This window comes from Balaenoptera borealis (assembly GCF_965194805.1).
Source record: "Balaenoptera borealis genome assembly, chromosome: 16".
Classification (NCBI taxonomy): Eukaryota; Metazoa; Chordata; class Mammalia; order Artiodactyla; family Balaenopteridae; genus Balaenoptera; species Balaenoptera borealis.
In genome coordinates this window covers 8381878-8406418 of record NC_138872.1, presented here as the reverse complement: position 1 = coordinate 8406418, position 24541 = coordinate 8381878, and the positions used below count along the sequence as shown (strand labels likewise).

At 42.3% G+C, this 24541-nt stretch overlaps 1 protein-coding gene across 12 annotated transcripts in view; it reads right to left on the bottom strand.

The window, feature by feature from the left end:
- The window catches only part of BCAS1 (brain enriched myelin associated protein 1), a 109802-nt gene that overhangs the window by 60749 nt on the left and 24512 nt on the right, over window positions 1-24541 (bottom strand). For all 12 annotated transcript variants that reach the window (XM_082362721.1, XM_082362723.1, XM_082362715.1 and 9 more), the window contains exon 4: window positions 6654-7225. In XM_082362721.1, the coding sequence (XP_082218847.1) occupies window positions 6654-7225 (572 nt within the window). The remainder of the gene's footprint in view (window positions 1-6653; window positions 7226-24541) is intronic.

The following is a 24541-nucleotide window of genomic DNA, read 5'->3' as shown; positions in this document are numbered from 1 at the left end:
GATGCATCCTGGGGCTGTGAAGATACTGAACCAGACTAAACACCCCACTTCTCGAATTCTTATTATGTACAAGAAATAGTACATTTCCCTCATTAACGAAGCCACTATTGATTGAGTTTTTTTTTTTTTCTTTACTTGCAACCAAAGGTACCCTAGATGATGTACTAGCCAAACTCCATCATACTGGAAGACCATTTGCTCTATTTCATTATTCTTTATTTCTAAGTTTCTGACAATTTAGAAAATATACTATTTCATTTAGCATCATTACTACTGACTGCCCATGTCATCTTTTGTCCTTGCAATAGCGTCTAGGGCAGGCAGTACCTTCCTCTTGTGAATGAAAACACAAGGTTTTGAAATGAGTGAGTGTAACAGGCTTTGGTCACTGCCGGATCTTGATTCCAGTTCTGCCACTAATTTAACTGTGTGGCCTTGAGCCAGTAACTTAACTTCTCTGAGCCCCGGCTTCCTCATTTGTTAAATGGCAATAAAAATATCTACCTTGTTGTGTTGTTATAAGAATCAAAGCCATTAAGGTGTGACAAAGGCTTACTACACGGCCGAGGAATAACCAATTATTAAAAACTGGGGCAATTGTTATTATTTGACTCTACCACACGGCTAGTAAGTGGTAGAATCTGAACTCATTCCTGTGTCAATCAGGCCCCTAACACTTGCACCTCTGCTACAGTAAACGTTTCACATCAAATGTTTCTTAGTGCTAATTTATAAAGTTCATAAAAATTATAGTGTTATAGCTGAAAACCTTGCCTACTCCATAACTTGTATAGTTTAAGACAGGTTTTCCCTCTTTACTGACAAACACTTTTGGGTGGATAGTTCTCTTTACCTGTTGAAAAGTCATGGCCTTCTGGCCAGAGGTAAACAGGATGAAATAAAAAACACACTTTGTAATTCACTTGGCCTTCAAATGCTGGAATGAGGGGATTTTTTTCTTTTTGATTTGAGATTAACTTGGTATTTCCAATATTGCATGTACTAAAATTTTTGAAAAGCACTTCCTCACATCATTATTCAATTTTTCATAGTTGCAACGTTATTGCAGTTTCAAATAATTGGTAAAAACATAATATTGAGCATGAGAAGTATGGGCTTTGGAGACGGACAATTCTTTTTTAGCTGTGTAACTTGGAGTGAGTGACTTGGTTTCTCTAAAGCTTTGATTTCTTCATCCGTAAAATGGTAAAGATACAAAAATTCCCTTGAAGTTTTGATCTTTCAATGAGATGATTCCTTCAAAGTGATTTTATCACAGAATTTCACTTAACATATTGAATACAAAAAAAAAAAAAACCCAAAAAACTAGAGAGATTCATGTCATCAGAAACCAGCCAGGAGTGGGGACACCTGGTCAGCTTCATGGAGAACTCGGCACTTGAAGGTGAAGTAGATTTCTGATAAACAGAGAGAGATGGAGATACAGGCAGAGAAAATCCTGGGGAGTAGATGGCATCTGCACAGGTCATATGTTGGCCATTCTGACCAGATAAATTTAGGGCAATAGGGGAAAATACAGTTAGAAAAACAGACAAAGGAAAGCTGGTAGAGACCCTTGAATGTCAGACAAAGAAACTGGAGCTTGCAGGTATGGGCATTTAAATTCTATCATTTCTAAAAATAATTTTACAACTCCTGCATCTTTTTTTTAACCCAAATTAGGACTTATGCCTTTGGTTATGTAGCTTTCAAATTCGATTCAATTGTGCTATCTCTGCAGATTTTGGTTGAAGACTATGGAAGGGAAGGGCAAAAAGACTAAAATGTGAAGTAAGGGGGAGAAAAACCGTGATACTGATAATATTTCTCAAAATGCAATAGCTCTGTGTTAAGTACTTTACATGACTTATTTAATTTTCACAAGTGTGAATAATGTGAAAATGTGCTTGATATTATTATTATCCCCATTTTACAGATGAAGAAACTGAGGCTCAGAGTGGTTAAGTAACTTGCCCAAGGTCACACAGCCAGTAGGTGACAGACACAGAGTTGAAACCTAGGCTACTTGACTGCAATGTTTATGTTCTAATTCACTCCTTTATACCATGTAGAAAAGGACTGTAGAGATCTTGGTTCTTTCATTCCAGTTCTACCACTGAAGAGCAGTGGTAGGATGGAGTTGCCAGTAACTGAGATGAGAAGCCTGTGGATTAAACAAGTGGGTATGTTGTCGGTGGTGGTGGTGTTGAGTGTGAATGAAGAGTTCAGTTTTGGACCTATCGAGGTCCAGATGTCCAGCGAACATTCAAATAGCGGTGTAGAAATCCAAATAGATAGGTAGCAGAGGCAGCTAGCTACTCAAGTCTGGACTTCAGGGGTAGATCTAGGCTAGAGACATCAATCTGGGACGTGTCAGCAGATGGCTATATTTAACCCTTGGGACTGGAGGAGATCTGCAAGGAAGGAAGTGTAGTTAAAGACGAAGACATCCAAGAACTGAACGCTGGGGACTCCGACGTTTAGGGAGTAAGACTCAGCACGAGAGATTAAGGAAGAGCAGCCAGGGAGGTGGGGAACCTGCAAACCAAGTGAGGATGCTGCTTCAAGAAGGAAGGGATGGTGGGCTGTGTCAGATGTGACCCACAAATAGGGCAGGATAAGGACGGAGACGTACTCAGTTTGGCAGCTGAGGTGAGGGGTGGGGGGAGGTGTGACATCGTGGCAGCTTTGACAGGAGCAGGTTTTATGGAGGACAAAGCCTGAATGGAGTGTGTTCAAGAGAGAAAAGAAGAGGAGGAAGCAAAACACTGGGTACTTCTCTAAAAATCCATAGCCTGAATGAATTTGAGGATCAATGCACTTATCACAACCTCCCTTAAAAATGTGTGTCTCGGGACTTCCCTAGTGGCACAGTGGTTAAGAACCCGCCTGCCAATGCAGGGCACACGGGTTTGAGCCCTGGTCCGGGAAGATCCCACATGCCGCGGAGCAGCTAAGCCCATGCGCCACAACTACTGAAGCCCGCGTACCTAGAGCCCGTGCTCCGCAACAAGAGAAGCCACCGCAATGAGAAGCCCACGCAGCACAACGAAGAGTAGCCCCCGCTCGCTGCAGCTAGAGAAAGCCCGCGCGCAGCAACGAAGACCCAATGCAGCCAAAAATAAAATAAACAAATAAATTAATTTAAAAAAAGAGTGAACTGAAAACAGGCAAATACCATCCGATTTAAAAAAAAATAGTGTGTCTCTTACTAGATTATATGATCTTTGAAGGTCTAGGACCATAATTTATCTTTTAAGTGCCTTGCACAAGGTTGGTGTTTAAATAACACAGAATTTAATTAAACTTTTAAAAGAAAAGGGATATTCTTGTTTAAATCTCCTGAATCTGTGCTTGGCAACACTTAAAGCACCCCTACCCCCAACACAAAGACACTTGTGGAATTACCAGGGACAACAGAAATTTAGTGTTGTTGTTCTTGTTTTTTTAACCACTAAAGATCAAGTTTTCATGATGTGATCAATTTTGAGAGGGCTGAATCTCTTAAATGCGTATCTTATAGTTCTGGTTCAATTGTTGGGGTGAGAGAAAAATTACAAAAAAACCCACCTCATCCCTGCCAACACATTGGTTTGTGTGAATCACAGCTCAGTGAAACCTTTCAGGCATATAATTTATCTTTTCTTTGGCCTATGTAGTAAATGCTTCATTTGTTCATGAATTCTGGCCTTGTTTTAATTATGCTATGCTCTGAATGTAGTTTTATAAGGCACAAAAATAAGATTGTCGTTCTCAAAACACAGATTTGTGTGTTTCCCCCAGAATGAAATGGTGGCATCTTTCTCCCAATTCACGGCTCTGTGGGTTTGTGGTTGGAATTCCAATCCAGTAAGAGACACACAGAGAAACCGGGTGGGGGGGGGGCAGGATTGAGTGGGTGGGAGAGGAGAGACAGCTGACACCGCTGAGCCTAAGGCATAATTTACCCTAAGAATTCTGAATCGATACATTGACGGCCACTTATGCATAGTATGCTACTTCCACCAAGAAAGCCATTGATTGAGAAGTTTTATTCCTGTTACTTTCTGAGAGCTGGACTCTTTCATTACACTTCCAGGACAATTGATTTTTCCCCCAAATACAGACTGTGCAGCCAGGGATCAGAACAGAAATCTTAACAATCAGTAGGCCGTTTTGCCGTTGTTGCTGTTAAAAACCTTTGCAGATATATGTATCTGAATATCCACAAGTTTACAGACTGGAGGAGAAATGAGTGGCTATTTCATAACTTTTCCATGTTTTATAAGCACGTAGGGCAGAGTGAACACTCCATATTTCAAATTCCAATGATACAACCAACTAAAAATGGAAATCTGTAGTGGAACAAACACATGCAAATTTCATGGGTGAATCTAGGCAAACAAATTCACTTACTCCAAGAGGAAGATAAGTGACAATTTTTAGATTTTCTGAGAGGTTACTAACTATAACGTCAAAATATTGCCCACAGGCTTGACTATATTAAATACCTGCCATGTTCCCAACACAGACCCCATCTTGTGAATCAAATCTCATTTTGGAGCTCATACCACTCCGGTTGAGGTGCTGTCCCAAAGAGCATTCAATTTAAAAAAAAAAACTGAGTTGATAAAGCACGATTCTAAAACTTTCTGCCCTCTTCGTAGGATAGGAATGGATTGATCACATTAAGTTTTTAAGGTTAAATACTTTCAAGGGTCGGTTATCAGAGGCTGAACCGGTTTACTTAATTAGGATGGGGATTTGGATGCATTACAGACACCTATCCCAAGACGGGTAAAGCTCAGTCCTTCATTCTCTTTCCACAAATAACTCAGTCTTTTCCTAACTCAAGCCATGGGCTGGCTTTGGATGCCCATGGAAATGAAACATGTGATTGTTCAAAAACTCAGAATGGCCTTAGTAGCCCATGACCAATAACAAGAAGGCAACAAGAGTTTCCCCACTCAAAGTAAAGTAGTAAATAGCTTCTCAAATATTCATGAATATTGATGACCAGTTTATAGCCCCGAGACAAGGACCTTTCGGGCTCCAGGTTTATACATTTGATGGAAGGTTCCCTGGGCCAGGTAGGCTAATTCTCCTTGTGTCTGGACATCCTCTCCAACACTTGGCCTTCCCCACCAGAGCACTGGGCACCTTGCACTGTAACTGTGAGTTTTTTGTACCTCTTCTCTCGCTAGACCAAAAACTCCCTGAGGACCGGGACCCTGTCCTGTCCACCACTGTGGCCGTGCCTCACCTGTGCCTGGCAGTGTCACCCTCAGTAAAGATTTGATGCCAGCATACATTTGAAGGCTCACTTTGAATTAAACAGAAAGCTATTCAATTGCCTCCTGAACTGCTGCATTTGGGGAAGGGGGCATTTAAAGGGCAATTTTTCTAACTTTTGAAAGAAAATATAAGAATCAGTTCTTAGAGTAAAAATTTACAGAAATGACAAGAATGCTGATAGCATGAGCCTAAACATACGAGCCTTATCTGTTCCTCAATTCTAACAGTCCAGAATTTTCAGTTGGTGTCTAATATTTACAGTATAATTTTTGACACCATCCTGGATACATTAAAACCTCAGATTAATGTGATACTCATTTTCCTGAAGGAAAATAATATCTGGACAGTGCTTAGAACAGAGCCTGGCACATTGTAAAAGCTAAATAAATGACAGCCAGTGTTATCATTAGCAACTTGGTAGGGAAGCTGGTTGTCATTAAGACAAATATATTGACAGCCACGATACATAACCATATAATAAAAAACAGCCCATTTAATTTTTTCCTGGGTCTAATCTCTAGTAGAGGCACTTTACTCCCAAATTTTGAAAAATACTGTTGTTTAAAAATCCATTAACTAAGGGAATAAGTGCCTTAAAATACAATGTATCTACTTTTATTTCCTTCTTCATTCAAGGAGTTCTTTTCTCGGTCCCCAATACGAACGAACTCTCAAGGTTAAAATCAAATGCTCTTTTTAAGATCAAAAGGATTTGCCTTTCTTTGCGCAGGAAAGAAAGCAACCGGTTCAGATGCCTCCTTAAAAAAAAAAAAAAAAAAAAAAAAAAAAAAAATCTCGTTTTTTACAAAGGTATTACTCCAGCTTGTTGAAAAATAATTTGTACATAAAAGAGTCTTCCCAGAGCTGTAAAATCTCTTTCTTTAAATGCACACTTTAGTGCAAAAGATAGTTAAAGATCAGTCCAAGCTATTAAACGTAATAAGTGAAATGCATTCCAACAAAAGCCCATAAACATTCTGTATATGAAACCAGCTACTGAGACGGGCAGGTATTTAAGTCTTTTAGGAACCGTTTTTATTCTGCTAATGCTTTTCCCTCCAGACGCCATTTGATCATAAATGCAACCTGTCCACCGCTGCCTTTGATAAATGGAGGGACAGATTCATCTGTATGTGACTCACCTCCTCTTTTCTTTTACATGAAACAGATGCCACAGCTGTTGTTGTTCTTCCAACAGATGTTTCTGCCCGCAGAAACACTGGCGAGCACCGCGCTGCAATGTGCTGTTGGTTCTAGAGGGATCCACGGCTTGATACCTTGTCAGGACCCCTCGGTGATGGCACAGCAACACACGTGCAATCGTCTTGCCCCACAAGTGCCCCCCGAGCCTGCATTAAGAACAAAATGGACTGTCTTACCCTCTCTGCAGGGACATCGTCCGACTGCGTGGAGAATCCAGGAGTTTCGGCGGCGGGGTGGTGACGCTCTGCACGCCCGGCTTCCTGTTGGCGGTCCACGAGGGCCTCGTCCCGTCCCTTGTCCAGTTTGAAGAGTCTGTCAAAGAAGCTGGGGTCCTTGGGCTTGGAGGGGGCTGCCCCCCCGGACTCAGATAGACGAGACTCTGGTCCCCAAGTGGCAGAGAGGCCCTCGGCTTGGGCCGGGGTCTGCACGGGGGTTTTATCTGGGTCGCACCCCAGTGCAGCTGCCACCGGAAGTGCCATGGGCTCACTCGGGTCTTTGTTCCCTAGAGCTTTATCGGAGCTGACATCAAGCTTCACTGGTCCAGTGGATGAATCCGTGGCTTGGTCTCCGGTACGTCCTGGTACAGGCCGAGAGAGTGTCAAGAAAAAACGAGATTTAGCAGCTGGTGTCTGGGCTTTGGCCTCCTTCCCAAGATTCTCCCCGTTGGCATCCGCAACAGCGCTTATCTCCATTGTCTTGGGGGAAGAAGTGGCCACATTATCCTCCTGGACACTTGTTTCCAAATCGACTGTAAACACAAACAGAAACAGCGGTCATTCAGCCCAGCGAGGAACTTCAAGGATTGCTAATGGACTCCCACCGTCTCCTACACAGAGGCTGCGATGCGGTCTGGGACTCCGCTGTGCCTGGGTCCCTCTGCGGAGCAGAAGTCAGCCATCGAGGTGTCTTCTGACCCTGCTTTTCTCTGGAGAGAGGAACATATGATTAGGGAAGAGGAAAGCCAAGTTACCGGAAAGCACGCACCAGGTGCTGTGTTAGTGACACATTAATTATCTTCTTTATCTCCGCGGGAATCCTGTGAGAGGCAAATTATCATGCTTTCACCTGGGAGGCAGGACAGCAGTTATGGGGTTAGGAGAACAAGTTTCCCAGCCTCGGGACTTACTGCCGTTTGGGGCCGTATCATTCTTTGTTCCGGGGTCCACCTTGTGCCTTGCAGGGTGTACGGCAGCATCCCTGGCCTCTACCCACCAGATGCCCATAGCACCCCCTAGTGGTGACAACCAGAAATGTCTCCGGAAGTTGCCAAATGTCCCCTGGGGGCAAAACTCACATTCGAGAACCACTGAGCCAGACTGTCAATTTGAATCTGAGTTACTTAACTTTTCTGTGCCTCAATTTTCTGGTAAAATGAGGCAAATAGTAGAACCTACACCCATAATTTTGTCATGAAGATTCCATGAGTTAATATTTTTAAAGCACATCGAACACTGCCTGGAATATAGTAAATGCTCAATAAATGTTATGAACGTTAGTTATTGTCATTATTCATGAGTGAGAAAATGGACAGCCAGAGAGGTTGATCCACCTTCCCACAGCTGGCCAGCAAGCAGAATCTGGTTATGGGTAGAAATCTGACTCCAAAGTTCATGCTCTATCTTATATTCTAGAAAGTTTCCATTGTGAAGTCTGGAAGTTCAGATGTCTACACAGGAAAGTGGATTAGACCTTGGGTCACATGGAGGCAGAGTGTAGCGTTACCTGTGCAAGACTGTGGGTGCAGATTCTGCCCCCTCCAGGGAGGGGCACTGTTTCCAGAATCCACCTGTTTCTGTTTTGAACTCTGCATCGACCTAACAGAACTGCATCCCTTTCGAGGGCCCTTTTCTAAAGCAGTGCAATATTAAGGAAAAAAGATACACTACAAAATTGGAAATCAAAGATCAAGATTCTCTACCGTTAAGCTGTGTGACCTTGGGCAAGTCACGAAAACTCTTTGAATTTTCTCATTTGTAAAATGGGGAAAATAGAAGCTCGCTTGCAGGGTTGTTCTGATGTTTAAAGGAGAAAACTCATGCAAAGGATCAAGAATCCTGCCTTTCCCAGAGTAGCTGCCTAGTAACTGACAGATACTGTGACTGTGTAGTCTGTAGTCAACCACTTCTTAATATCTGTTTGCAGGAAGACAGAAAGAGAAGGAAGAGAACCGAGGCTTCTTTAGCTCTTCTCACATTGCTCGCAGGTAGTAAGAAATACACACATCCATTAGCAATTATTTTTGCCAAACTCTAGTATCTCACAGTGTCTAAAGTCAAGAACAAACAGTAAAGGAGAGAGAGAGGGAGGGAGAGAGGGAGAGAGGGCTCTGGATCCCTGTGCAGAGTGGTGGTCTCCTCTTTAAGCTTTGAGGAGCGGAGAAGAAATGGTACGGAAGACCAGTGACATGCACTAGGGGTTCCTCATAAACTCAGACCCTTTGTGAACATTGGATATATCCTTTGGCTCTTCTTAATCATTTTTCTTGTGGTCCTGGAATTCGTAATCGTGGTAACTGTTATACTCAGAAGGGAAGAGGGAGGGAGAGAGTGGGAATAAAGAAGTGATGGATGGATGTGTCAAGATGCCAAATAAGCAGCTCAGGCAGTTGAACTGTCAGAGTGAATATAAATGAATTGTGGGGATGCTCCATGCCAGGAGAAGAGGAGGCAGTTGACAAAAAAGGGAGAGACTAAGATTCAAAACAAGGAAGGGCTTTTCAAAATGCCAAGAACATCCACTGATCTCCTCTAGTCCTCCTTACGCTCTGGCGGGAAAACAAGGAGCTAGTGGTAAGTAAGAGTGTTACAGTCAGAGAAAAAGTCTTTGAAAAAAATCTTCCCATGGACAGACTTCTAAAAAAGTGCCAATATATTGCTTCAATAAAGGATCCATTCCTTACATCCAGGTATCTAAACTAGACTTCAATGCATGAAGAGTTACAGCAGATACAAACCATAACTCTTGATATCAGAGAATGGGTAAAGTATTTTTGATAACTTGTAAGAACTAGGACCTCTTAGATGGGACAACCCATTTCCATGAAGCTCTGCCCCCCAAACTTGGGTGAGTGTATATCCAAGTCCATCATCTGGAGCTTCTATTTCCCTTGCTAAAATGCTCACTTCCTAGGTGGGCACATGACCTAAGCTAGACTAACAAAAATCAATCTTGCGATTTTTGCTGAACCTACTAGAACACAGTTACAAATCTTTGTGCTTGGGTTGGCAAACCAGTAGGAGGTACATCTGGAGCTGGTGGCCTTGGCTGTCACCTTTCAGAGTGCTTGCCTGAGAACTAACATAGATGAAAGCAGAGCCAAGAGATCCATGGTAGCATTTGGACACCTGAATCCAGCTGTCCCTGAAGCTGGTTTACAATTACATAGCCATAGCCAGCAAGTCTTTTTTTTTTTTTTTTCCATTTATGCCAGTTCAAATTAAGTACATACTCAGTGACTTGGAGAGAATTTCAGGGAATTGGTCAGTACCTATTTCACCTGTTAATTAATAGCAATCAATCCTCTCCTTGAGAAGTGGTCTCCGGGCTCTTCAAATATGTCTAGGAGGCATTTAATATGGGATGAAGGAGGGAAAAGAAAATGAAATGGGAGAAAGTGAGTTCTAAGAAGCTGGATAGAAACAAAAAAATACCCACCAACACTTTGTTTTCTCAGTAAAAGTGAAGGAAAAAAATCCACGTGGGCAAAGAGATTACAGTCATTTGAGACCTTAGATAAGCATTAAAAAACAAATAAATTATGTTCTGAAACATTAACTTACACACACACACACACACACACACACACCCCAATCTGTGTGAATGAGTAGGAAGAAAACCCACTGGAGTTCCAGGTTTTATATTCTTGCAAAGACGGGGATAATTTACAAGCCTTCCTCACATTATTATGGAAAGAATAAAAAGTTCCTTCTAGATGACTGGAACTAAGCTTTCCGTTCCTATGAAAAATCTTGGGAGAAGCCCATCTGGAATCTGGTTCCAATAAAAAGTTTTCTCATAAAGCAGACAAACAGATGACATACCAAAGAGATTTTACTTTCCATGAAAAAAATGTGTAAGAGTTTAAGGAAGATAAAAAGAAATCAAGTAAGAATGCAAATGGTAGCTCCCAAATATTTAGGAGAGTTGAAAATTTTGATCTCCTTAATGCAGAAAAGATATTTTGTAGTGTGTGTGTATGTGTATGTTTTAAGAAAGTCTTTTTTTTTTAAATTTATTTATTTTTTGGCTGCGTTGGGTCTTTGCTGCTGTGTGCGGGCTTTCTCTAGTTGTGGCGAGCAGGGGCCATTCCTCGCTGTGGTGCACGGGGTTCTCACTGTGGTGGCCTCTCTCGTTGCAGAGCACAGGCTCTAGGTGTGTGGGCTTCAGTAGTTGAAGCACGCGGGCTCCGTAGTTGTGGCTCGTGGGCTCTAGAGCGCAGGCTCAGTAGTTGCAGCGCACGGGTTTAGTTGCTCCACGGCATGTGGGATCTTCCCGGACCAGGGCTCAAACCCATGTCCCCCTGCATTGGCAGGCAGATTCCTAACCACTGCACCACCAGGGAAGCCCTAAGAAAGACATTTTATCTAGACATGTGATGGAGATGAATGGCATCTTAGCGTAATTGTTAAGTACTTAGATGTGGATCAGAGGGACCTGGGTTTAACCTCTAAAATATTAAATATTTGACCTGGACAAGTTACTTTATATCTCTGTGCCTCAATTTTCTTATAAAATGGACAAGAAAATAAGTGTCTTCTTCAAAGGGAGACTGTGAGGATTAAATGAAATACTTCCTACACAGTACTTAACACGGGCGGGTATGTGTGGATATTTAACAAATATTAGTTGTTTTGTAATATTTATATATTATTACTACAATTACTATTTAATTTTCTAAATAGAAGCATAAGGGAAGGAATTATTCCAATGGTTTAACCTCTAAATTTGGGTGCTCTGGAAAGACTTTTAAAATAGTAATGATATGAATTCATTTATCTTCAGAAATCTAAGAACCTGGGCCAGAGAAGTTTCAAGAATGCTTTTTCCAAGCACCAAGTATTCTTAGTTAAAACAAACTGCTTCATCAGATTTCTATCACATATTTAAGACAAACACATACATACACACACAAGGTTTGTGTTACACTATTCAGAACTTCTGAGTAAGGGCTATCTTTTGTTTTGTTTTTTTCATGTGCCAAAGCTACAATTTTCACTTGGTACAACTGTAAACACAATAGCTAATATTCATGGAATGTTTCCCAGGTGCCAGGCATTAATAGTAAATGCTGTATGTAACAAGATACATTGTATTTATGCATTATAGCAAATCTATGCTAGATACCATCATCACTCCCATTTCACAGGTGTGGAAACTGCGGCTCTGAGAATAAAGTCACTTTTCTAACATTATCCTGCTCACAAGTGGTGGAGTCAGGATTTGAACACATGTTTGCCTGATTTCAAAGCTCAAATTCCTAACAATGTATTGTAGTAGAAGCAAGAACAGAAGAGCAAGGGAGGAAAGATGAGTGGAACAAAGTTTGGGTAATAGAATTAGTGGATTTTCAAGAAAAAAAAAAAAACAACTCTGCACAAGGGGGAATAAAAGCCTGTGCTTTCTCATATCTGGGCAACATTGGTGTATGATTTTTGTTTATTTGTTTTAAATAAAAATCAGATCATATCATTAATCTGCATAAAACTATCCAAAGAGGGCCTCATCACAATTAAAATCAAGTCCAAATAAAACAGAGAAGAACAAACCTGACTCCATATTGGATCTATCCCTTTAGCTCTAACCCTTGTGCTCTGTTGCCTGTGCTTAGTCATGTTGGCTCTGCAACTTTGTATAAAAAATGTTGCCTAAAGCCTGAAATATACAGGAGAGCCCATTCTCAGATGGGCTCTGACCTTTAAAGGTATAATACTTTTCCTTTCATATAGGGAGAGAAAGTTGCAGAACAGAAAATAACATTTGTCTTGGTGGAAGCTTATAGGAACATTATAACCAGACCTACATGGACAGCTGCAAGAACGAAGGATTCTGTCACCAAGAAGTCTGCAGCAACCAGCCACACCCCCTTTTAGTATAAAAGAAGCCTGAATTCTAACTCGGGGAACATGGTTCTTTGGGACACTAATCCACCATCTTCTTGGTCTACTGGCTTTCCGAATAAAGTCGCTATTCCTTGCCCCAATGCCTCATCTCTCAAATTATTGGTCTGTCATGCAGCACAAACTTGGACTCAGTAATACAAACTCTACGGTAGACCACACCCGCCAGAACCTCGGATCATACTGTGTGCTTCCTCTCACCTCTCAGCTCACCAATTGTAGTCCCACCCGAGGCCCTTCGCACTACTTGTCCTTTCCACCTGGGAATGCTTCCCCTAAGATCTTCCATGGCTACCTCGTTATCATTCAGGCCCCAGGTCAGGCCTTCCTAGACCACCCTCTCTAAAGTAACCCCTCCCGCTCACCCCCATTCACTCCACGGATTTTGCAGAGCATTCATTGGTCTCTGAAATGATCTCATTAATTCATCGTTTACTTGTTTCTTCCCCAGTAGAACATAAGCCCTGAATGGACAGACTTGGTCTGTTTTGATTACAGCTGCATCCCCAGTGCCCCCAGCAGTGCTTGGCATATAGTAGGATTAAGTCAGGGAACACGGTAAGGCAGGGAGAAGAGCCAGGGGCATAGCAGGTGCTCAGCAGCCATGATTTTAACAGCGGCAAAAATGGCAACCCAAGTAATAATGGTGGTGGCAGAGATGGAGTTCTTTTTTTTTTTTAACTTTTATGTACATTTTTTATTGAAGTATAGTTGATTTACATTATATTGGCCTCAGGTGTACAACATAATGATTCAATATTTTTATAGCTTATACTCCATTTAAAGTTATTACAAAACAATGGCTATATTTCCTTGTGCTGTACAATACATGCTTTTGTTTATATATTTTATACAAAGTAGTTTGTATCTCTTAATCCCTTACCCTTATGTTTCCCCTCCCTGCCACTTTCATTTTAAAATGGCTAAACTTATTTTAGACTTCTTTTAAGAATTCATTATCTAAACATTCCTAGTTCTTAAGGTTAAAGAGGAAAAAACAGAAACTGTCGTCATAATTTTATTCACAAATGAAGTGTCCACTTACGATTCCCCACTCAGACATCCCTTCCTATGCGACACTGTCACAAGTGTCAATATGGTGGTCAGTCAGGATAAAAACTAAATAAAGAGGAAATACAATGCACACTAATTGTAAAGGGAAATTGCAAATCTTGCAAAAGATGGAAGAGTTCATAGTCATATAAAGATCACACACATGGTTATTGTTGGATGAGGCTCTGGCAGAGTTAAAGTAGTTCACCAAAGAAGAAGGAAAAATAGAAGGGAAAGTAGATGATGACACACTAAACTCTTCAAAAGAGAACTGTAGCTGAATATCAAAGGATTACAATAGGCCCTAGGGAAGACTGATGAAGACCTCAAAAAGTTTTGCAAAAAATGACCCTTTTGCGGTCAGCCTGCAGGAGTCAAATGACACTTCAAACAACTGTGGCTTTCTGTGTTGTGTAAATGCATTTGTTGTTTTAAAGGTCTTGAAATAAGGATTCACATGGCAGCTGCCTATGGCTTGGAGGGAGATGTTAGATTTGAAAACTTCACTGAATGATCAGATTTCACGCTCTCCATCTCAATATTAAAAAGCCAGGTTATCTTCTCCAAGAGATTCTAGCATAAATAAAAGAAAGGAATGAGTTTGGGGGGCAGGAGGGAAGAATTCTCAACTGTCAGCTGGATACAATGTGTCTAAACATTTGGTGATGAAAATGCTGGGTTCAAACATTATGTGGGCAGAAGGTAACTCACCCCACACTCTCGCGAAAGCATCCTCTAAAGTCAGCAGTGACTCTTAGTCACTGTGGGGCAAGACTACACCAGTGACTTACGATTTTTCCTCTCCTCTTTACTCACACATTTCCTATCATTCATATGCCTGTTAAAGTCTGGAACATACAAAGATAATCTAACTGTAGAACCAGGCTTTGCTCCAACATGAGCAAATATTTCACTCAAAGACACATCAGATGTTTGAGTTTTTCTCAGTTTGATAATAATACACATTTAACATGCGTTTACCGCCCATATGATTAATCTTTCAACCCTTTCCTTTCCCTGTCTCTACCTTCTACCCTCATTGCAGTATAATGAACATCTGCAACCCGGGGTGGCTTATCAAACTTTGTTCATGCTCAGACAAATACATACAAGCCTCCCAGATACATGTACACATATCCTGGTTGGTTTTTATAAAAATAGGATTATGTTAGATTTTTTTGTTTGTTTTTTTAACATCTTTATTAGAGTATAATTGCTTTATAATGGTGTGTTAGTTTCTGCTTTATAACAAAGTGAATCAGTTATACATATACATATATCCCCCTATCTCTTCCCTCTTGCGTCTCTGTCCCTCCCACCCTCCCTATCCCACCCCTCTAGGTGGTCACAAAGCACCGAGCTGATCTCCCTGTGCTATGCGGCTGCTTCCCACTAGCTATCTATTTTACATTTGGTAGTGTATATATGTCCATGCCACCCTCTCACTTCATCCCAGTTTACCCTTCCCCCTCCCCGTGTCCTCAAGTCCATTCTCTACGTCTGCGTCTTTAATCCTGTCCTGCCCTGAGGTTCATCAGAACCTTTTTTTTTTTTTTTTTAGATTCCATATATATGTGTTAGCATACGGTATTTGGATATTGTTTTTGATTGCTTTTATATATCACTGTTATGGATTAAATGTTTGTGTCTGCCTCCCCACCGAAGTTCATAAGCTGAATCTTAACCTCCACTGTGATGGTATTAGGAGGTGGGGGCTTTGGGAGGTATTAGGTCATGAGGGTGGAGCCCTCATGAATGGGATTAGTGCCCTTAGAAAGGAGGCACTAAAGAGCTCTTTTGCTTCCTCCACCATGTGAGGACACAGTGAAAAGATGGCTGACTGTGAACCAGGAACCTGTCCCTCACCAGACAAAGAATCTGCTGGCACCCTGATTTTGGACTTCTCAGCCTCTAGCACAGTGAGAAATAAATGGTTATTGTTTAAGCCACCCAGTCTATGGTATTTTTGTTAGAGCAGTCCAAATGGACTAAGACATCAATATTTCTCCCTCTCAATCAATATATCCAAATCTATCTTATCTTTTTTTTAATAGCTGCAAAATATTCCTTAATATGGATATACCAAAAGACATGTATGCCATTGCCTAATTAATGAACATTCTGATAGTTTCCAAACCTCTATTTTTCCATTTCCATTATAAACAACATTGGGGAAAACTTCCATGTTCAAAAATCCTAAACTAGTGCTTTATTTCTATGGAATAGAGGTACAGATGTAGAATTGCTGCACACAAATTAATGTGCATTTAACTTCTAAAATAGACACTGCCAGATTACTTCCCCAAAAGAGGCTCTAGAGATTCACATTTCCAGCAGCAATGTGATGAGTGGCTCCCACCCTCAAGGGTAGCAGTGATGCAAAGCAGCAGGAACATTGATCACATATATTTACAATATTAAACACCTTTTAAATGGTAAAAAACAAAAACAAAAAACAACTTACCAGGAAAATCATATAACATTCTATTAGTGCCCTCAGCTCTTAGGATACAAAGGGTAAGCTTTGGAGATGCTAGGTGGGGGTAGGTTGAATTCAGACCACATAGAACACTGCTAAAAAGTGACAGTTATTAGCTTGGGGCCCCAGGGCACTGAGAGTAGCTAGCCAGAAAGTCATATGAAACAAGGGGCTAGAGGAGAAGGATGCGGAAAAGAGCCAAATCAAGAAGACATTATAGGACTTCCCTGGTGGCACAGTGGTTAAGAACCCGCTTGCCAATGCAGGAGACATGGGTTCGAGCCCTGATCCGGAAGATCCCACATGCTGTGGAGCAACTAAGCCTGTGCACCACAACTACTGAGCCTGCGCTCTAGAGCCCGTGAGCCACAACTACTGAGCCTGTGTGCTGCAACTACTGAAGCCCACATGCCTAGAGCCCGTGCTCCCAACAAGAGAAGCCACCACAATGAGAAGCCCACGCACTGCAACGAAGAGTAGCCCCTGCTCGCCGAACCAGAGAAAAACCCGCGTGCAGCAACGAAGACCCAACGCAGCCAAAAATAAAATAAAATAAACTTATAAAAAAAAAAGAAGACATTATATTCTGCAGAGTAGAGATACAAATGATCAATGAGCGCATAAAAAGATGCTCAACATCATCAGCCATTAGGGAAAGGCAATCAAAACCACAATATGTTACCCCTTCACACCCACTAGGATGGCCATAATCAAAAAGACAGGCAATAACCAGTGTTGAGGAGGATGTGGAGAAATCGGAACCCCCATACATTCCTGCTGGGATGTAAAATGGTGCAACTGCTTTGCAGTTCCTTAAAAAGTTAGACATCAAGTTGCTACATGACCCAGTAATTCCCTTCCTAGGTACATAACCAAGAGAATGAAAACATATGTTCACACAAAAACTTGCACACAACTCAAATGTCCATCAGCTGATGACTGGATAAACAAAATGTGGCATATCCATACAGTGGAGTATTATTTAGCCATATAAAACAATGAAGTACTGCTACCTGCTACAACATGGGTGAACACTGAAAACATTATGCTAAGTGAAAGAATCCAAATACAAAATGCCACATATTGTATGATTCTCTTTATATGAAATGTCCGGAATAGGCAAATCCACAGAGACAGAAAGTAGATTAGTGGTTGCCAGGGGCTGGGGGAGGAGAACTAGAGATTAACTGCTCAAGGAACACTTCTTTGTGAGGTGATGAAAATGATCAGGAATCAGATCGTGGCGATGGTCGCACTACCTTGTGAATATATGAAAAATCACTACGCTGTACACTTGAAAAGCGTGAATTTTATGGAATATGAATTATATCTCAATTTTGAAAATGAAGACATTATATAAACACCAACACAGCAGGGGATGGCTCTTGGGCAGGGGATAAACACCAAACATGAGCAGAGACTCCACAGAAAAGACAGATGGTTGGCTTTTAAGCCAATGAAAAGATGTGCAACCTTATGAATAGTAAAATATAAGCAAAATAAAATTATGAGACTTAGCTCTCCTCCTATCAACTTGGTAAAAAGGGAAACATTCAGTAACCGGCAGTGGAGAAAGTATGAGAAAGAATGGCCGCATCTCTGCTGGGTAGGGGAGTAATTTGGCTGTCTCTTTGGAGGATAATTCAGTAATATATATCAATATTTAAAAATTCACACACTCTGGGAGCTCTAATTTCTACTTCTGGAATGTTACCCTATAAATACAATCGCACAGAGCCACAAAGATACATATAACAGATACACATCGTCTGCTGGACTATTGCTGTGGTGGCAAAATAGTAGAAACACCCTAATGGCTTATCAATAGGGAGCTGGTTAAATAAATGATCATTTGTCCACACAGTGAATTGCTCCACAGGCATTAACATTCTCCAAGACATACAGTAAGTGAAAAAAAGCCATGTCCAACGGTCTGTAATAGTATGTTCCCATTTGTTTTTTTAATGGTGTCAAGAGGTAGAGGGGAGGATTTAAAAATATACACACGTGGAATACCTCTGGCCACAAGAAACTGTAAAGAGTTCTGGCCTCTCAGAAAGGAAATTTGGGGATGGAGGTTGGGGAGCGATCAGAGTTGGGGGTGGGAAGGTGTTCCCTGTCCTATCTTATTATGTAGACTGTTGAGAACGTTTGCTAGGTATACCTCCCAGGTCACTTAAAAATGTAAAGTAATGAAAAGAAAAAATAAAAGGAAAGGAGAGGTCTAGAAAAGAGAGGTGGGATTTAAAGCCAACTGGAGGAATGTCTGACCTGCTTCTGGTTTGCCTGGGGCTGCCCAGCGGTGATGGCAGGCTCTGTAAGTAACAAGGTGCAGCTCTGATTGGAGGAGTTGCCAGGCCAAGTGGGTCCTGCATCCTGGAGTGAGGGGCATGACCTCCGGGGCACCTCCATATTCCAGAGTCTGACCCTTTGCTCAGCAAACTCAGAAACTCAAACTTTTTAAGTCACTTGGAATCCCTGTACCTCCCAGAGGTCATTCTAAAAAGGACTCATGAATTAACCACAGGCAGCTTATTGGTTAAAGGCAATAGAGCTGCCAAGGGGACGGGTCACAGGCGACCTCCCGCCCACTTGGTCCCTCCCTGTGGAAGACTCACATGGGATGCCATCACCTTGGGCACGATGCCCGGTGAGCCCAGAGGTCAAGCCAGCACACTCGGAGTTGGCTGTAGGATTTAAATGTTTGTTTCAGGCTGGGATAACCTGATGGCAGTGATGATGATTAAAAAAGGCTTTGTTGAGAGATGCCCTTTAGGGAGAAAAACTGTACAGAATCAGAGGTTGGCAAATATGAGATCCACTGACAGCTTGGTGTTGGGCCAGCAGAATGTTCAGATGTTTCTGAATTGGGGAATTTCATTTGCAAATCCTAAAATGGGGCTTTCACTGAAATATCCTCTTATCTGCTGAGGGATTCTCATAGGGCAGCCAGGCCGAGGGCTGAGACAGGGAGAGTTTCCAGTTTCCTGCAGCCTCCACATCTCGTGCCAGTTCTCAGATGCAGTGGTCCTCGCTTCTGGGGGAGTGTCAGAATCTCCAGGAAGGCTTGTGAGAACAGAGGGCCAGCCCCACCCACAGCATTGGATTCTGGAGGTCTGAGCTGGGCTGCAGGTCCAACTAGTTCGAGGTGACGGGATGATGCTGGTCCAGGGACCACTCTGAGAATCACTGATACACATCCCAGCTTTTGTACTGACACACGGAGCCAGACTCCGCTTATGTTTCCCTGTTCTCATTCCCAGAAGTATTTGGTCTTTGAGGTATGTTTGCATATATCAGATCTCACCCACTAATATGTTGTTTCAATTGTTAAACTTCTAGCAATTTGGAGGGCACCTTGCCATTTATTTGGTCTCACTGATTTATTATTTTTATTTTTGTTAACTGAAAAGTTGTTGGCAAGTGGGTGTGTTTATTCCATTTCCAGATCTGGTGAAAATGCACCCTGGGGAAATGAGATGATGTGCAGTTGTCACAGGACGATACTGTTTCTCTTCTTGCTGTTTTTTTATGTTTTCCCTTGGTCTCTCCCTGACTCTCTTGGTCTTCCCTTCAAGAGAGGGACAGGTTCACATCGCTCAAGCTGCAGGAACCGTGTGGATGCTTCTATCTTTAGAGAGCAGTGTGCTGGCTGTCTTCTTGGTCCAGAGAGGCACAGAGCAGGTTGTGTGTTACTTGACAGCTGCGTGGAAGTTCAGGCACCCAGACAGTCTGCGCCCTGGAACGGAAAGCTATGCCCCGAGTGTCAGCCACGGCAGGGACAAAAATGTTCCCAAATTAAAACAGAAATGCCAATGTTTTACTTTTGAAAAATGTGAATAAGGAATTTTCTATTGGAGTGTATTTCAAAGGGTTTTCAACGCTGGCGGAACACGAGGAGCTTTAAAAATACTTAGCCCAGGGAAACTTGGAAAAAGACATGCCCGGGCCCTACACTCCAGGGCTTCTGATTGTATTATTCCAGGTGAGGCCTGGGTATGAGGGTTTAAAAATTCCCCAGCAGATTCTAATGTGCATTCAAGTTTGGGAACCACTATTTTCAGGAGTCTACATAAGTATAATGACCATCATTTATTGTTTCAGGCACCAAGTAAAGGGGTTTGCAAGCACTATCTGATTTTCTCTACCATCAGGTCACGAAGTCTCTTGTTTATCCTCACACAGCTGCTGAGAGGTGGGGTGAGGCCTCAGACACAAGTGCTTTGTCCAAAAGCACCTGTCTAACCATTGTACAGGCAGACCTTGGAGATTTGGTTTGGCACCAGATCACAGCAATAAAATAAATATTGCAATAAAGTGAGTCACACAAAGTTTTTGGTTTCTCAGTGCATATCAAAGTTATGTTTACACTATACTGCAGTCTATTAAGTGTGCAGTAGCATTAGGTCTACAAAAAGTGCATGCCTTAATTTAAAAATACTCGATTGCTAAAAAATGCTAAGCATCATCTGAGCCTTCCGAAAGTCATATGCTTTTTGCTGGTGGAGGGTCTTTCCTCGATGTGGATACTGCTGACTGATCAGGGTGATGGTTGCTGAAGGTTGGGAGGCCGTGGCAATGTCTTAAAATAAGACAACCATGAAGTTTGCCCCTTTCACGAATGATTTCTCTGCGATGCTGTTTGACAGCATTTTACCCACAGTAGACCTTCTTTCAAAATTGGAGTCAATCCTCTCAAACCCTGCCGCTGTTTTATCAACTAAGTTCATGTAATATTCTAAATTCTTTGTTGTCATTTCAACAATCTTCGCAGGTTCATCACCAGGAGTAGATTCCATCTCAAGAAACCATTTCTTTGCTCATCCGTTGGAAGCAACTCCTCATTCATGAAGGTTCTATCATGAGATTGCAGCAATTCGGTCACATCCTCAAGCTCCAATTCGAATTCTAGTTCTCTTGCTATTTCCACTGCACCTGCAGTGGCTTCCTCCACTGAATCTTCAACCCCACAAGGTCATCCATGAGGGTTGGAATCAACTTCTTCCAAACTCCTGTCAATGTTGATATTTTGACCTCTTTCCATGAACCATGGATGCTCTTAATGGCATCTAGAATGGTGAATCTTCCCTAGAAGGTTTTCAATTGACTTTGCCCAGATCCATCAGAGGAATCACTGTCTATGGCAGCTATAGACTTACAAAATGTATTTCTTAAATAATAAGACTTGAAAGGCAAAATTACTTCTTGATCCGTGGGCTGCAGAACGGACGTTGCGTTGGCAGGTATGAAAACAACAGTAATCTCGTACTTCTCCATCAGAGCTCTTGGGTGACAGGGTGCATCATCAACGAGCAGCAATGTTTTGAAAGGACTCTTCTTTCTGAGCAGTAGATCTCAAGAGTGGGTTTAAAATACTCAGTAAATCATGTTGTAAGTAGATGTGCTGGCATCCGGGCTTTGCTCTTCCATGTACGGAGCACAGGCCGAGTAGAGTTAGCCCTTAAGGGCCCTGGGATTTTCAGAACTGTAACTGAGCATTGGCGTCAACTTAATGTCACCAGCTGCATTAACCCCTAACAAGAGTCAGCCTGCCCTTCGAAGCTTTGAAGCCGGGCATTGACTTCTCCTCTCCAGCTATGAAAGTCCTAAATGGCATCTTCTTCCAATAGAAAGCTGTTTCATCTACACTGAAAATCTGTTGTTTAGTGTCACCACCTTCACTAATTATCTTAGCTAGATCTTCTGGATAACTTGCTGCAGCTTCTACATCAGCACTTGCTGCTTCACCTTGTACGTTTCTGTTATGGAAATGGCTTCTTTCCCTAAACCTCATGAACCAACCTCTGCTGGCTTCATTCAAACTTTTCTTCTGCAGTTTCCTCACTTCTCTCATGCTTCATAGAATTGAAGAGAGTGAGGGCTTTCTCTGGATTAGGCTCTTTTTTTTTTTTGCTCAAGCTAACGTTGTGGCTGATTTGACCTTCTATCCAGACCACTAAAACTTTCTCCATGTCAGCAATAAGGCTGTTTTACTTTCTTACCATTCATGCGCTCACTGCAGTAGCACTTTTCATTTCCTTCAAGAACTTTTCCTTTGCGTTCACAACTTGGCTAACAATTTGGCACAAGCTTTCGGTTTGTCTTGTCTTTCAACATGCCTTCCTCACTACGCTTAATCATTTCTAGCGTTTGATTTTTTTTTTTTTTTTTTTTTTAAATAGCTTGTGCTTTTTCTCTCTTTTTTTTTAAATTTTATTAATTAATTTATTTATTTTTGGCTGTGTTGGGTCTTCGTTTCTGTGCGAGGGCTTTCTCTAGTTGCGGCAAGTGGGGGCCACTCTTCATCGCGGTGCGCGGGCCTCTCACTATCGCGGCCTCCCTTGTTGCGGAGCACAGGCTCCAGACGCGCAGGCTTCAGACGCGCAGGCTCAGTAGTTGTGGCTCACGGGCTTAGTCGCTCCGCGGCATGTGGGATCTTCCCAGACCAGGGCTCGAACCCGTGTCCCCTGCATTGGCAGGCAGATTCTCAACCACTGCGCCACCAGGGAAGCCCTCTAGCGTTTGATTTAAAGTGACAGATGTGTGACTCTTCCTTTCACTTGAACACTTAGAGGCCGCCATAGTGTTATTAATTGTCCTAATTTCAACAATTGTTGTGTCTCAGGGAATAGGGAGGCCTGAGGACGGGGAGAGAGATGGGGAAACAGCCAGTCGGTGGAGCAGACAGAACACACGACATTTATTGATTAAGCTCACTGTCTTACATGGGCGAGGTTTGCAGCACCCCAAAACAATTACAATAGTAACATCAAAGATCACTGATCACAGATCACCATAAAGAGTTTGCAATATTGTGAGAAGTACCAAAATGTGATACAGAGACATGCAGTGAGCAAATGTTGTTAGAAAAATGGCCTCCATAGACTGGCTCAACACGGAGTTGCCACAAACCTTCAATTTGTAAAAAATGCAATATCTGCAAAGCACAATCAAGTGAAGCGCAATAAAACAACATGTGCCTGTATTATACGGCTTCCCTCCTGAAGAAGCTATCTAAAATACAAAGAATAAAAAACATGTACAAGAACGTTTATTGCAACATTGCTCAGAGTAGAGAAAAATAGAAAAAAAAATTGCCCAACATCAGGGTAATGGCTGAATGAATTACAGTACCCCCACACCTTAAAATATCTTGTAGCTGTTACAAAACAATGAATTAAAGATGTACCAGTTGAATGGGAGGGATTTGCACACGTTTGTGGAGCTCAAGGATTTGTCCTGGCCTGGGATGGCCGGAACATTTGGGGACTAGCTGAGCATTTCTTTCTTATCACATGGCTTCTTCATGTGACTAGCTTGGGCTCCCTTCCACCATGGCAGTCTGAGTCGTTCTGACATGGTGGTTAGCTTTCCCCAGAGCTAGTGCTATGAAAGACAAAGGCAGAGGCTGGAAGGCTTCTTAAGACTTAGGCTTGGAAGTCATGCATCATCCCTTCCACTACATATTATTGGTTCTACAGGGTCATCCCAGATATCAAGGGAGAGGACTACAGGGGTGTGAATACTGGGAAGCCTTGATTATCGGGGGGAGGGGAGGGATGTGCAATTTTGGAGACTGTCTATCACAGCAGAGTAACAGGGAGGCTACATGTACCAGACAGAAATTCTCCACTAGAATTTCTGATGAGAAAAAGCACTAAGAGGTTGAGAAGTATTAGATTTCACAGGGACTTCTGCATACTTCCAAGGACAGAGGAGCAAGGAGCTGTCAGGCCATCTGGCAGAGCCAGTTTTCAGGATTCTCTGTAACCACTTTAAGTAGAGAGCTGATGCAGTGCAACCCAGAGGAAGTGCCTGTGTGGGTGGCACATCTAGCAGGGTTGCAGGGTGGAGAACTGAAGATAAGGAGCTTATTTATTGAGTGAGATATATACAGCAAGATGGTGGAAGGAGAGAGAAAACGGGCGTTCAGGAAATGAGATAGATCCCTTTAATGACTTTTGAAAGGCCTGAGTAAACATTATGTGCTACTTTTGGTTGCTCAATAATTCTTTGAAATCAAAACACTGGCAGACACTGGGGACTGCCTGTCCAGTGGCCAATCCACTCCAGCCCGTTTTCTTTGCTTGCTGCCCAGAGAAGTACCTGACTTCCCAGCAGCCCCTGCAGCTAGTGGTGGTCATGTGACCTCATTCTGGCCAATGAGATATAAGTGGATGCCTACTTGAGGTGGGGGCTTCTAGGAAGGACCTTCCTTTCTTTTCTAATAAAAGGAGAAAAAAGAGTAGCAAATCGTGGCTTTTCCCTTCTGGCTTTTGGGTCCTGTCATGTGAGAACGTGATGTGTGGGTCTGTGGCATCTTGTGAGCCACAGTACATAATTGGCACACTTATTTGGTGTCTTGATAATGCCGTCAAGATGCTGCACTGAGCTTGGAACTGCCAACCCCCAGACT